General features: G+C 39.3%; 1 protein-coding gene across 7 annotated transcripts in view; it reads left to right on the top strand.

Moving 5' to 3' along the window:
• Positions 1-15,505, top strand: part of LOC106056078 (pleckstrin homology domain-containing family G member 5-like) — a 290,847-nt gene that overhangs the window by 75,322 nt on the left and 200,020 nt on the right. For 3 of the 7 annotated variants that reach the window (XM_056008795.1, XM_056008796.1, XM_056008794.1), the window contains one exon: positions 3,230-3,288. In XM_056008795.1, coding sequence (XP_055864770.1) covers positions 3,230-3,288 — 59 coding nt within the window. Of the gene's footprint in view, positions 1-3,229; positions 3,289-14,808; positions 15,305-15,505 lie in introns of those variants that run through there. The other 4 variants (XM_056008792.1, XM_056008791.1, XM_056008789.1 and 1 more) reach the window with 4 other exon arrangements.

Below are 15,505 nucleotides of genomic sequence, written 5' to 3'. Positions count from 1 at the left end.
TTGTTCACTCTGTTTCACGCTTACTCTCAAATCAGTGATGTGAAAACAGGGGAGACGATTCTTTTTAGCTGGAATGGATTCAAGATTAACTTTCAAAAACGTGCCCTTTTATGACATTCCAAAAAACAATAAGTTGCATATTTCTCATTTCTAGTACTATTGTTTTTGATCTACCTTGGTTTTATGTTTCCATCTTAAAGCAATGACAATGTTATAAGTGAAATGTCTTCAAAACAAATAAAGACGAATTAATGTTTAATAATTTGCAATGTGTGCATTCCTAGAGTTCTATATTCTTGGAATTGTGTTTTCATAGATTTAAGTATTTTTAGAACTGTGTGTATTTAGAATTGTGTATTCATTGTCACGCATTCTGCTGGACAAAGTCAAATAAAAATTCTCCTTGGCCAAGTTCCATGATAAGTTTTCAGTGAGTCACGCGTCTTGGCGTCATTAATTTCAAATTAAGTAGAACTAATCATGGACACAGCGGGATGAAATTACTTGAAGGAACTTCTCCGGCGTTACTAAAAGACCATCTAATGACCATTCAATTTGAAATCAGTCCAAGGGAGATAAATCTGTTTTGCATGTATCTGTATTTGTGTTGAGAAACAGAGATTTGCACAAAGTCCCAGAGGCTGGAGTACGTCCACATTTTAACAGAACTAGACGTTTGAAAACTTCATACTATTTTTTTTTTCCGAAGCATTTTTAGCGGCCCCCGAAAGGGCAATAGACGCTATCAGTTCTGTGTGGTCTGTCCGTCCGTCCCTCCGTCCGTCCGTCCCGTTTAGATCTCAAAAACTAGAAAAGATATTGAAAATTCCACATCAAGATATTTTAAACCTTTCAAAGTTCTGATGCAAAGGCTACTTTTTTTCTTTCTGAAAGCGGAAAAATTTAATTTTTAAAATCAGCTATGCAAGAAGTTTTTTTTTTCATTAAGATACACCATTTTTACAACTATTCACTATTAATAGTAACAATCACTTGAGGCTATTTATTAAGGGTGACAGCAAAGTACCATATTTTAAACACATTTAGGCAAAAATTTTTAGTCTTTTTTTTTGTTAAAAAAATATTTTATTTATATAATGTATTGCTAAGTTATGTAAGTTTTGACACTCTAACTACTTCATTTTAAAAAAATTGTTACTTTTTTTAAAGAGAAAAATCTATTTAATATACACATATGTGGAACATAATTTAAAACAACAATTAATAAGTAGTTTTTCATATCATCGCAGCGTGGGATGTACCTCCATACAACTCAACTAAAAGATTTTTTTTTTTTAAATTTTTAACGGTATTTTTTTTTGTCTTGAGGCTTTGAAGAAGAGATTGTCCTTTACAAAACTTTACAAAAATTAGATCAATTAGATAATCATTTTAAGACATCAGTTAGGCCAGGTTCACGTCTACCTTCATCTTCACTTTCACCTATCCTTTGGTATGCTGGACCGTTGGGACACCACACAAGATCTGTCAACCTTCTTGCTCCATTCTTCTCTGTCATTAGCCAATGATAGAATTTCATTCTGATATTATTTCTGAAAATATTGGACCACTTCGTTAGAGTAAACGGGAGGCAGAAAAGACTGCAGTTGGGGTGTCTAAGGACCGAGCCCATTGCACTGGCGGGGATGAAAGAAAGCCCCAACAACATGCCGCTATCATCAAGGGTCCGTCTTTTTTTTTTTTTTTGTTATAGCGGACACCTAAAAAGCTGCTGTACAAATAATAAATATGGGGGAGTTTTCCCGGTGTGCTCGTCCTTTGGCTTCGCTTCTAACCCAAGCGTCTTGGGATACGAGCCATCTATAATAGGCATGTTTACATCTGCTTAGATCTTTCCCAGACAGAAGCTTTGTTTGGAAGTTTGTTCGGACATGTATATCTTCCATATCCCGAGAGTTCCAGGAGTCTTAAACTCAGCTCTTATGAAGAAGACGACGAACTATGAATCAGTCTAATCCTATAGAATAAAAAAAATTTTCTTTCATCTTGTCTTATCTTATATAATACAGACTTTACTTCAGAAAAGAAGATGATTACGTCCTACGTGTCATGCATTTAATCATGCATATTAACCAATGACTTAAATTCTGCCAAGTCACTGGTTTTCCTGGCTAGCTCAGGCAACCCATTCCATGCTCTAATAGCACTAGGGAAGAAGGAGTATTTGTACAAATTTGTCCTAGCATATGGGACGAGGAATGTGCCTTTATCTTTGTGCCTTTCTGAGTATTTTATTAAATTTTGTTTTTGTATATGAAGATTATGGTTCAGTGTTTTATGTATGATTGCTACTTTACTTTTAAGTCTTCTATCCTGAAGGCTTTCTAAATTTAGTGATTTTACTAAAGGTGTTACTCTAGTCAAATCTGAATACTCGTTTGTTATGAATCTCACTATTCTATTTTGTGTCTTTCCCAGTTTCTTAATGTTTTCTTGAGTTGAGGGGACCTAACGGAAGATGCATAGTCTATTATTTGCCTAACCAAGGTTAAATAACATTTTAGTTTTATGTTCTTATTTGATTTATAGAAATTTATTTTAATAAACCCTAATGCTTTGTTTGATTTTTTGATGGTTTCATCAATATGGGGATTCCATGACTGTTTTTCATTTATTATAACACCTAGGTATTTTGCGTTTTTAGTCTGTGTTATTAATTTACTAAGAATAAGATAAGTAGAATTAATTTGTTTTAGTTTTTTTTTGTTACTCCTAATAACTGACATTTTTCTGGGTGGAAAGACATGCTCCAATTTGATTCCCATTTCTGTAATTCATCTAATTCTCTTTGTAAAATTTCTGTGTCTTGTGTTGTTTTTATTGTTCTATATATTATGCAATCGTCTGCAAATAATCTGACGTTTGTTCCTGAACTAATGTAATTTGATAAATCATTTATGTAAATAAAAAAAATCTTTCTTTCTGGGTATTTTATTAGGTTTGAATTAATACGTAATGGTTTAATTTTTTATGTGTTTTGTATTACTATTATTATTATTACAACTTTACTTGTTAGTTTACTGCGCTAAAATTTTGCATGCGGTATTCAGTTCAGTGTCGTGTCTTTGCAATTTCATGATGAATTGGCCCAAAAGTTTGTCTTGATTCAATGATTTTCTGACATTGTGTCTTTCCCTCTTCTGTCTATTCTCTTTGCGAACTCAGCCAGCGCTATGTTTATCTTATTGTGTTTGTGTTTCTTTTACAGATGAAAGTACGTCCATGTGTCAATCACGTCTTTGTTCAGGCAACGAGACAGCAACGAGGGTAAGTGCCACAATGAAATAGTCTCTTTCATATTTGTACTCGACTCTCTCCCGCCTTTTTATTTTCTCCTTCATTTCACTTCCTACTACAGCCATGGGCCTTCATCAGAATCAGACATTGTAAATAGAATACATTTATTTTTAACTCTTTCTCTCCTAATTGACGATGCCAATGTTGATTTGACCCTCAATAAAATTAATTGATATTTGGATTTATAAACTTTGCGTTGTGTAAAAAAGAGAGCATTCATTCTCCCATAATTCAATACCAAATATAAAATTTTCTGATAACAAACAACAAAGTTATTAAAGTTTAATCATAACAGGACATAGTGAAATGGAAATGAACAAAACGAATACTACTATCGTAACGAGGAAAATAATTACGGAGAGAAAGAGTTAATATTTTCTATCGAGCTGAAATTTCGTGTATAAACTCAGGCTCCGTGACAACAGATTTTATTTAATTTTCAGAAAAATCACTTCATTATTCATATTTCAGTATGTAATACTCGCATCACGGGACTCACTGGGACTGGCAATTATATTGCATTTTTGTATTACTGATTATGAGATCTATATGGCTATAGATTTTCACTCTTAGACTAACAACATCATTTTAGTGCCAACTTGTAAATTATTGGATATCATCAGTTCTCAATATTTTCCTAGAGAGATAGAAAAGACACTGGTTTCTCTTAAGGCTGGACTTAAAACCTTGTGATACATTGCGAAATTGTGCCTTTTATTCAGGTGCCTGCACGCGAACAGTCAATAGTTCAGAAATCATATCTATTTGTTGTCCTGTCTCTTTATCCTCCAAGCTGCAGTAGTGTCCCCCACTTATTTAACGCCTTTATATAACACTTACAATTTAAACTTAGTCTGCTAAGGGAATGTGTTATCTACAAGGGTCAAAGTTACTTAAAAAGGTTGTAAAGGTTTTACTTTAAGGTTTATTTCAATGAATTCATACTGTTTTTGTACACGTAACATATGAATCATTCTTCGGAACTTTCAAGGGTTGTGCAAGGGGAGGCTATAACTGTTTTGTATAACATCTGTGTAAAAATTGCAGTTACCTACCTTTTTCAATTGTACATTGCAATCTTTCGCCAAGGGTGAAGTGGTTTATTGTACTTTGATACATACTCAAGTAATTTTTCTCACTACGATCTTATGTAATACTAGAAACGTATATATATATATATATCAAACCATCTACAGCTACCTTGACATACTTATCAAAATAAAATAAACTATTATTGGATCTGACATTATATCATTCTGCAACTACAACTCATTAAGGAGTTGTTGTTTTTTTCAAATGGCACCTAGAAACCCAACAATCTGTCACCAACAATCATTTCGTGTGGTCATTCTAACCCACCCGTCCTAGCTGACGAGTACAGTGTGGGTCAAACTTACTTTGTTATTGGTTTGATATTACGTCATTTTAGTCCCTCAGAGTGTTTCTTTGGGATTATAATATTGAGCTTTTCAGCAGCGAATCTATTTATTTTTCTTGGATATCGTTCTTGAAAAAAAAAAAAATTTAATTTGTTCATTCTGAATACTGTACGACTGATATTATTTTATTAAGGTGACAAAAGAATGGGGTTATCTCTCTTATATGATAAACATTTCTGTAACACACTCACTGTTGTTTCCTAAATTGTTTCCTGTTTTGAGTACACGTGTATTTAGATTTTTTATATTTCAACTAATAATTTACTTGGAAACTAATCTGTATAAGCTGCTCCTGTTTAATGTTCCTAACCCCTCCTGGTCCTACTTATATGTCTCTGTCACTGTCTTTCTGATTACTCACTAAATGTTGATGTTCTCTTGAACGACTTAGTGAAAAGTTGTTTTTTTTTTTGTTTTTTTTTAATTACCTGTTTTTAAACTTTGCGATCTATAGGGCAGATGGTGTTAAGGTCATATGTTTCTTTGGCCAACGGTCAATGAGAAGGGTGTTATGTGGCAAGCACAACGACCTACCGCCTTTACTTTCCCCAACTAAAGTCAGGTACCCATTAGAGATGGGTGGAATAAACGCGCCCTAAAAACCCCCGGAATTTAAAATCCCAGTTACCACCGAGATTCGAACTCACGATCCAAGACAAGTTTCTGAAGCCAAGCTTAACCACTCAGAGACAAAAGTTGTTTGACTGCTGCGCTGGGTAGTGCACTCATCCCGTATGGGGGAACGAATGTATACCAAAGTCAATCTTTGTTCCGGCGAGCTCAAACCCAAGACTAAGTAGCCAAAGTGTCTCTGGTAACGCTTGAGAGAGCAGCTCTATTGTCAGCTTCACCTTTATAGAAATCCACTAACACAAGCGAAGGTCAACAATATAAGATAGTCGACGCTGACAGTGAATGTTGAACAAGACGTTTAATATTGACGAAGGGAACCATCGAATGTCGTAAAGCTAAATGTCTACGTTTGAAAAAGATCATCTCTAAAGCCGACAAGAAATATTACATTGGTTGAGATTTCACTATAAATATTACATTGGTTGATATTTCACTATAAATATTACATTGGTTGATATTTCACTATTCTTCCTTAAATCCTATTCTTATTTTTTACTAGTCTCGTCATTGTCTCTAAGTCAAAAACTTCCGCTGTTTACGAAACAAATCATTTTTAATCGCGCCATAAAAGAACTTTTAACAGAAGTCGGCGACTAAAGAAATGTAAGCTTTAACTTGATGAGGCAACACAAGATGTATAAACGTGTGTAGGTGGACACTTAGGTTAGTTGCTGTATGAGCAGTACTAACTAAACATCAATCTGTGTGAATTAGTCGCTCTCTACGCATTCATTCGCGCTAGATTGTTGTACCACCTGTTTCGATATCGTGGGCCGAGCGCGTGCTCGCTCGTGCACATTTGCATAATGTCATTAACAAACACTCAGAAGCAAAATGAAATACAAAACTTTATCATTATTTTATAGGACTTTTAATTGGAACACACGAGACTTTTATCCTATGCAGGAGTCTCAATTGTTGATAATGGAGTATCAGATATCAATAAATAGATGCCTCTAGTGTTTATAATCATAGTATCGCTTCCAAAAGTCTACGAAGTAAATTGAGGAGTCTCTTGTGTCAATGGAGGAGTTTCTTGTGTCCATAAAGAAGTCTCTTGTGTCATTGGAGGAGTCTCTTGTGTCATTGGAGGAGTCTATTGTGTCCATGAAGGAGTCTCTTGTGTCATTGGAGGAGTCTCTTGCGTCATTGGAGGAGTCTCTTGTGTCCATGAAGGAGTCTCTTGTGTCAATGGAGGAGTCTCTTGTGTCAATGAAGGAGTCTCTTGTGTCATTGAAGGAGTCTCTTGTGTCATTGGAGGAGTCTCTTGTGTCATTGGAGGAGTCTCTTGTGTCATTGGAGGAGTCTCTTGTGTCAATGAAGGAGTCTCTTGTGTCAATGGAGGTGTCTCTTGTGTCCACGAAGGAGTCTCTTGTGTCATTGGAGGAGTCTCTTGTGTCATTGGAGGAGTCTCTTGTGTCAATGGAGGTGTCTCGTGTGTCATTGGAGGAGTCTCTTGTGTCATTGGAGGAGTCTCTTGTGTCCATGAAGGAGTCTCTTGTGTCATTGGAAGAGTCTCTTGTGTCAATGGAGGAGTCTCGTTGGTCAATGAAGTAGTCTCTAGTGTCAATGGAGGAGTCTCTTGTGTCCATAAAGGAGTCTCTTGTGTCATTGGAGGAGTCTCTTGTGTCAATGGAGGAGTCTCGTGTGTCAATGAAGTAGTCTCTTGTATCATTGGAGGAGTCTCTTGTGTCAATGGAGGAGTCTCTTGTATCAATGGAGGAGTCTCTTGTGTCAATGTAGGAGTCTCTTGTGTCAATGGAGGAGTCTCTTGTGTCCATGAAGGAGTCTCTTGTGTCAATGGAGGAGTCTCGTGTGTCAATGAAGTAGTCTCTTGTATCATTGGAGGAGTCTCTTGTGTCAATGGAGGAGTCTCGTGTCAATGGAGGAGTCTCTTGTGTCATCGGAGGAGTCTCTTATGTCATTGGAGGAGTCTCTTGTGTCCTTGGAGGAGTCTCTTGTGTCATTGGAGGAGTCTCTTGTGTCATTGGAGGAGTCTCCTGTGTCATTGGAGGAGTCTCTAGTGTCAATGAAGGTGTCTTATGTGTCATTGGAGGAGTCTCTTGTGTCATTGGAGGAGTCTCTTGTGTCAATGAAGGAGTCTCTTGTGTTATTGGAGGAGTCTCTTGTGTCAATGGAGGAGTCTCTTGTGTCATCGGAGGAGTCTCTTGTGTCATCGGAGGAGTCTCTTGTGTCCATAAAGGAGTCTCTTGTGTCATTGGAGGAGTCTCTTGTGTCATTGGAGGAGTCTATTGTGTCCATGAAGGAGTCTCTTGTGTCATTGGAGGAGTCTCTTGTGTCATTGGAGGAGTATATTGTGTCCATGAAGGAGTCTCTTGTGTCATTGGAGGAGTCTCTTGCGTCATTGGAGGAGTCTCTTGTGTCCATGAAGGAGTCTCTTGTGTCAATGGAGGAGTTTCTTGTGTCAATGAAGGAGTCTCTTGTGTCATTAAAGGAGTCTCTTGTGTCAATGGAGGTGTCTCTTGTGTCCACGAAGGAGTTTCTTGTGTCATTGGAGGAGTCTCTTGTGTCATTGGAGGAGTCTCTTGTGTCAATGGAGGTGTCTCGTGTGTCATTGGAGGAGTCTCTTGTGTCATTGGAGGAGTCTCTTGTGTCCATGAAGGAGTCTCTTGTGTCATTGGAAGAGTCTCTTGTGTCAATGGAGGAGTCTCGTTGGTCAATGAAGTAGTCTCTAGTGTCAATGGAGGAGTCTCTTGTGTCCATAAAGGAGTCTCTTGTGTCATTGGAGGAGTCTCTTGTGTCAATGGAGGAGTCTCGTGTGTCAATAAAGGAGTCTCTTGTATCATTGGAGGAGTCTCTTGTGTCAATGGAGGAGTCTCTTGTATCAATGGAGGAGTCTCTTGTGTCAATGTAGGAGTCTCTTGTGTCAATGGAGGAGTCTCTTGTGTCCATGAAGGAGTCTCTTGTGTCAATGGAGGAGTCTCGTGTGTCAATGAAGTAGTCTCTTGTATCATTGGAGGAGTCTCTTGTGTCAATGGAGGAGTCTCGTGTAAATGGAGGAGTCTCTTGTGTCATTGGAGGAGTCTCTTATGTCATTGGAGGAGTCTCTTGTGTCCTTGGAGGAGTCTCTTGTGTCATTGGAGGAGTCTCTTGTGTCATTGGACGAGTCTCCTGTGTCATTGGAGGAGTCTCTAGTGTCAATGAAGGTGTCTTATGTGTCATTGGAGGAGTCTCTTGTGTCATTGGAGGAGTCTCTTGTGTCAATGAAGGAGTCTCTTGTGTTATTGGAGGAGTCTCTTGTGTCAATGGAGGAGTCTCTTGTGTCATCGGAGGAGTCTCTTGTGTCATCGGAGGAGTCTCTTGTGTCAATGGAGGTGTCTCTTGTGTCATTGGAGGAGTCTTGTGTCAATGGAGGAGTCTCTTGTATCAATGAAGGAGCCTCTTGTGTCATTGGAGGAGTCTTTTGTGTCATTGGAGGAGTCTCTAGTGTCAATGAAGGTGTCTTATGTGTCATTGGAGGAGTCTCGTGTGTCAATGAAGGAGTCTTTTGTATCAATGAAACAGTCTTAAATATCATATAGAGTTCCCCCAGTAGATTAATACACATCAATACAGCATTCACTACCCTCAGTCTCTTAAGTGATTAACTTTATTGTTTTCAAAGTCATTCACAATTATTACAAAGATTCTATCAACTCACTCGTCAGTCCGTCAGTCTGTCTGGTACAAATTCAGTACACGTTAGTTCTCCCACTTCTTAATTCTCGTATCCATTTCAAACTTTGCAAAGTTATTCATGGTCCCTAACAAAACATGAATCAGTTTTACAAAATTTTACAAAAAAGAGCATCTTGCAGTATTGAGAGATATATCTATAAAAGTCCAGTTCTTTCCAATATATAAGCTCAGTTTCTGTGGTTTTTTTTTAAGTATTTGTTTTTATTGATTTTAATTCAATGTCCGTCACTTTTCCCCATAATAGAGCATCGTGGCGCCGTAGTGTAAAAACTGGTGCTAAAATCGCTGACATGAAAAAAAGTCTGGGTTGAAGAAAAAGCGCAAGAGAATCAAATCGAGGCTAGAATAACTTCCCCTTTGTTCAGTCGATTATTGCGGGTCCACAAAGGTTTCACAAACCACTTGAGAACGCACAAATGCAGTGGAAAGCATCCTCCCCCCCCCCTCTCGTGCCCTTGACCATTGCCTATTGATAGCAGGACGAATCAAGGTAAAGAAATTCTGCACTGCCCAACCGAAGCCTCACAAACTAACTTTAAGAGATACAAAAAAAAATCTTTGGTGTGTGACCTGAACAGAACGTGGCTGACAACAATGGCGCACTATAGTACGCTCGTGTAACCATGGCGACCTGAAGTATTGAATATGTATGCATATTAGATTTGTTTGAAATAGGCTACATTAATGCTGTATGTTGAAGCTTCCTCCCCCCTCCCCCCCAATTCCCGTAAAAACTGCGCCGTTGTGTTAAAGAGCAATGAAAGAATCCAACTTTAACGACATCTAGTTAGTGCTGCCCTTTGACAAGAGTGAGGAGTTTATGTCATGCTGAACTGGATCACAGACGTTCTTGTGTAAGTTGTTATCTTAAAACAAACTTTTTTTTTTTTTAAATTTACGACTTAAACTAAAACTAGGACATTTTAGATTGGGGGTAGGGGTTGAGATAAAGATGTAAAAACTTGGTTGTAAAATCAACTTGTGTTGCTGTGATTTACAGGCTTGAGACCAACCTACAACTCTGTGTTCTTTTACCTAGAACTGATTCTTTCGCTACCCCACCTATCTGTCTCTCTCTTTCTCTCTCTCTCTCTCCCACCCACTCCTGCTCTTTCTTTCTCATCTTCTTTGCTTCTCTTTGTTTTTTCTTCAACAACCTCTCTTTGTTTTAATGTTTCTCTTTTTTTCTTCTTCATCTCTCTCTGTGTATCTCTGTCTCTCTCCCTGTCTCTCTCTGTTCCTCTCTTTCTCTGTCTCTCTCTCTGTCTCTCTCTCTCTCTGTCGTTCTCTTTCCTTCTCTTTCTCTGCCTCTCTCTCTCTCTGTCGTTCTCTTTCCTTCTCTTTCTCTGCCTCTCTCTCTCTGTCGTTCTCTTTCCTTCTCTTTCTCTGCCTCTCTCTCTCTGTCGTTCTCTTTCCTTCTCTTTCTTTGTCTCTCTCTCTCTGTCGTTCTCTTTCCTTCTCTTTCTCTGCCTCTCTCTCTCTGTCGTTCTCTTTCCTTCTCTTTCTCTGCCTCTCTCTCTCTGTCCTTCTCTTTCCTTCTCTTTCTCTGTCTCCTTTTGTCTCTATCTGTCCCTCTCTTTCTCCGTCTCTCTTTCTCTCGCTGTCTCTCTCTCTCTTTCTCTCCGCCTCACTATCAGTAGCTCTCTCTGGCTGTCTGTCTCTCTTTCTCTCTTACAGTCTCTCTCTTTCTCCCTATCTCTCTGTCTTTCTCTCTCTCTGTGTTTCCCTCTTTCTCTCTCTATATATATCTGTCTTTCACTGTCTCACTTCCTCTGTCTGTCACTCTCTCTCTTTCTCTCTCTTTCTCTCTCTTTCTCTCTCTTTCTCACTCTTTCTCTCTCTTCCTATCATAAGCAATTGAAATAAAAGAGATATGTTTGTATGGAAGGCGGAGCACTACAAATGTCCTATCATCTCTTCTATCAGAAGTTTGTCATCGCTTGATATTCAGTTTGATTTCACGTTGTGATGTTGACGGCACAGAATAGAGAAACGCTCTGGGCAGACATTAGGTCACACATTTATCTCATTTCCCCTTGCTCTCTATCGTTCAACTTTATCTCACTTCCTTTTTTTTTTCACTGTTTTCTTTTTTCATTTTTTTTCTAGTATTTTTTTTTTCTTTTTTTCTCTCTCTCTTTCGTTTCTCTCTTTCTCTTTTTATTTTATTTCTCTTTTTTTCCTTATTCCAGTTCTCTTTCTTTTCTCTTCTTTTGTCTTTCTTTCCTCCCTTTCTTCTTCTTCCTCTCTCTCTCTCTCTTTCTCTCTCTTTCTCTCTCTTTCTCTCTGACTTCTCTATTCTTCTCTCTCACTTTAATATTTGTCCCTGTGTCTCTAGCACGCAGCCTCTAACTAAACATTTTATTTTACGTTTAGCTTCAGTCCTTTTGTTGTTCAACTTTTATGTTGTTTGTCTGTCCTTATACTCTTCTAAACGATTTGCCTGGATGAAATACTAAGTGTGTTATGACCCTCCTTCCGGCGTAGACCAATCCTTAAAATCCAGTTTAATCCCATGAAAAAACAACCATTTGACTTCCGAACGCTGACTGCAATAGAACAGCGTATATCTGTTTGGGGGGTGGGGGGGTGCATAATCACCTGGGAGGTGTGTGTGTGTGGGGGAGTACTTGGCGGATATGTACGTACCTGCGTTAAATCGGGAATGACGCTTCTGATGAAGAAACAACATTTATCCGGAAATCTTGCAGGGAACACTCGAAGACTTTAACAAAATGAGAATTAGAAAACCAAATTGACTTAGTGACTTGGTTAAAGTCATGGTACCAAGAGAGATGAGCTCTAAAAATTACAAAAAGTAACTTCCCACTTCAGACAAATACGTATACCAGGGTTTCTCAAACGTTACTTAATGGCGCCCCCAGCCCCCGAACAAAATTACATTAGCGCCCCCTTTAGCCAGTTAATGAATGTTGGAGAGCTCTAAATATCTACAGGGGAGCTGAGCGCCAACACCTAGCGTTTCCCGGCAATCTGATCTTCAGATATAGATTTTCTTGGCATCTACTATGTTCTATTTATCTTAGTAAGAGGAACACAGGTCACATGCTGCTTGTACCGAGCGGACCCATGACCGTATATGTCACGACCAAATCGTAGTAATAAAAAAAGTCGTTGGCATTTTGGAACCTTCAGACTGGACTTGAGGTGAAGAGATCCCTGTCCACTCCTGTCCACTAGGGGAAATCCTAAAGGTGAACGGGATGATGGCAACACCAAGAGCGCCCCTATTCCCTAATGAAATTTTTAGAAGTAAAACTTAGTGGCCAAATCAATAGGTCCTAAGGGCTCGCAAAGACCTTCCTTCAGGGAACATATCACAAGGTCCACAAAGCTTGCAAAGACATTCCTTCAGGGAACATATCACAAGGTCCGCAGGGCTCGCGAAGACCTTCCTTCAGGGAACATATCACAAGGTCCACAAAGCTTGCAAAGACATTCCTTCAGGGAACATATCACAAAGTCCACAAAGCTTGCAAAGACCTTCCTTCAGGTAACATATCACAAGGTCCACAAAGCTTGCAAAGACCTTCCTTCAGGGAACATATCACAAGGTCCGCAAAGCTTGCAAAGACCTTCCTTCAAGGAACATATCACAAGGTCCACAAAGCTTGCAAAGACATTCCTTCAGGACACATATCACAAGGTCCGCAGGGCTCGCAAAGACCTTCCTTCAGAGGCAAAGAAGAAAGCGATGGGAGACAGAATAAAAAAGTGGACAAGAGACAGGTAGTCATGGAGGAAGACTTTGGACAGACCGTGTTTGGTGCTCCAGCTGTTCAACAGACTTAAGGGATAGGTGAAGGTCAATTGAGACATCGTGGCACGGGTCAAAATCGAAGTGCGAGAAACATTCCAAATAGTAGAGCATCCACGTTTGCAATGCACTTGATCATATTCGTGTATCCCCCCCCCCCTCCAGATTAAGGAACGCTGAATTATACTAAAAAATTGGTCTAAATTCGATGTGAAACAAGTCACTTCGACCTAATGGGATGGGACCACATTTACGACCTTGTTAGATTCATTGATGTCTTCAGATTATGGTAGATACCTAGACACACGCGTGTAAAATTGTCTTCAGACGTAAGGATTCTTTCGGGCCTCTGCTGGCGCGGTTATCCAACATGACCACTGGCAAGATGTGGGCATTTTATAAAAAGTATGTTTTAAACCCACATAAAGCGCCGCCCATGATAAAGAAAGATGAAGATAAAAAAAAAAAAAAAAAGAAAACTTTGGTTGTGCAATTGTAGCCCATTATAGCACGTCCAAATTCTGATGTGATAAATTGGCCTGTCGCCTTAACACAGTCGATAACACCGCTATACAACAGCCGGCGGTCGGTGTCGCCCAGTGGGGATGGGGTAGCTGGTGTATATTCCAGCATACAACTATACACACTGACACACAGATGTGCAAACACCCCAAATATAACACCGCATGTCATTTTTTGTGCAGTGACGCTCTCAGAGAAAAGGGGAAAAAATCAGTCAGTCAGGCGACTCCTCCCTGGTTGCAAGTCCCCCACCTTCTCCTTTCGGCTTTCTAATACTCTAACGTTCCATCCTGTTTGCGAGAACCCCCCCCCCTCATTGTCCGCGCTGCCTACTAGCTCCTTCCTCTTACTCACTGTTTGCCCGAGCCCTTTCTCCTTCCTGTTTACTAGCGCCCTCTTTCACCTGTTTCGCTAATGCCTCCCTACTCCTCCATGTAATTTGCGCCTTCATTATCCTCCCTGTTTGCTAGCGCCCTCCTTTTCCTCTCTGTTAGATAGCACCCTCCTCCTCTTTTTTTGTTTTCTAGCGCCCTCTTTCTCCACCATATTTGCTAGCGCCCTCCTTCTCCTTCATGTTTACTAGCGCCCTCCTCTTTTTTTTCTAGCGCCCTTTTTTTCCACCATGTTTGCTAACGCCCTCCTCCTCTCTTGTTTGCTAGCGCCATCCTTCTCCATCATGTTTGCAAGCGCCCCACTCCTCTCTTGTTTGCTAGTGCCCTCCTTCTCCACCATGTTTGCTAGTGCCCTCCTTTTCCACCATGTTTGCTAGTGCCCTCCTATCTTTTTTTTTCCTCTTTCAATCTCTCTTCCCCCTTCGCTCATACTTCATTATACCAGTAATACTTCATTATACCACTAATACTTCATGATACCACTCATACTTGATTATACCACTCATACTTGATTATAATACAAATACTTCATTATACCACTCATACTTCATTATACCACTAATACTTCATTATACCACTAATACGTCATTATACCACAAATACTTCATTATACCACAAATACTTCATTATACCACTAATACTTCATTATACCACAAATACTTCATTAAGCCGCCATTAGTTTATTTCTTCGAAAAGCGACCACTACTTCAATAGGACACTTTTCATTTCATTAAGGCGCCTTTACTCCAGGGTGCTCATATCCATTTCTCACCCCCCCCTCCATTTCCGACCTCTCCAGGTCTCCACCTGTCAAATTTATGTCGCCGATAACCTCAGCCAAATAAAACTGGTTTTACCTCTCTTTTTTTTTAAATCCACCCGCCCTCTAGTACTCCCCTCCCCCCCCCACCCCTAACCTACCTTTTTATGTGAACCCCTACCCCAACCCCAATTCCCTCCCCTCGGCTTCATAACCTCCTCTGTGTGACGACATTCAACTAGTACAGTTTAAGAGTTCGATACTATTCCAGGAAGTCCCGGTTTTACAGTAATAGTTATTTGTTAGGTTAAAATCTAGTCTAGAGTCCATGTGTGTTGTGAACGCTTTCGATTGACGGGACAATCTCTCCCTTTTTTTCTCAGTGTGCAAAGTGAAGTAATTAGTTTGCTATCTTGGGGAATGACAAACTGAAGGAGAGTAAGAAGGAAAAAAAAAGGGAAATTAAGCGACGGATTAAGTCGGATGGATTTTTATTTAGGCATAATCTATTTATAAGTCACCGCTACGAGGTGGGAAACACTGGAGTAGTTGTGAATGGAATTAATTCTAACTATATATTAGGAGGTGAACATGTGTTGTGCTGTCGTGTGTTCTTATGATTAGAAAAGTATTTCTTTTTTCAATCAAGCCTGGATATATATATGTGTGTGTGTGTGTTTCCTTTTCTAAGTGGAGTACAAATCGCAGGTGCTGGATATTGTTACCTGCGTTCAGATGTGAATATTCGTTTGATACATTGCCTGTATGATTATCTTGTTTTGTGTAGGAGTTTTACAATGGCTCTCTTGTTATTTATCTAGTCAACTGGTCCCAACCAGGGGTTGTGATATCTTAGTCTCACAAAAACTTATCACTTAGCCTGTAGAGCTTTTTCTTTTCCCCCACATCTAATTCATAGAACTATCTCGAAATAAAGTTCATTTCACTTATAATCTCCTCTTCA

Source organism: Biomphalaria glabrata, chromosome 13 (genome assembly GCF_947242115.1).
Source record: "Biomphalaria glabrata chromosome 13, xgBioGlab47.1, whole genome shotgun sequence".
NCBI classification, from domain to species: Eukaryota; Metazoa; Mollusca; class Gastropoda; family Planorbidae; genus Biomphalaria; species Biomphalaria glabrata.
This window is presented reverse-complemented; position numbering and strand designations above follow the sequence as displayed.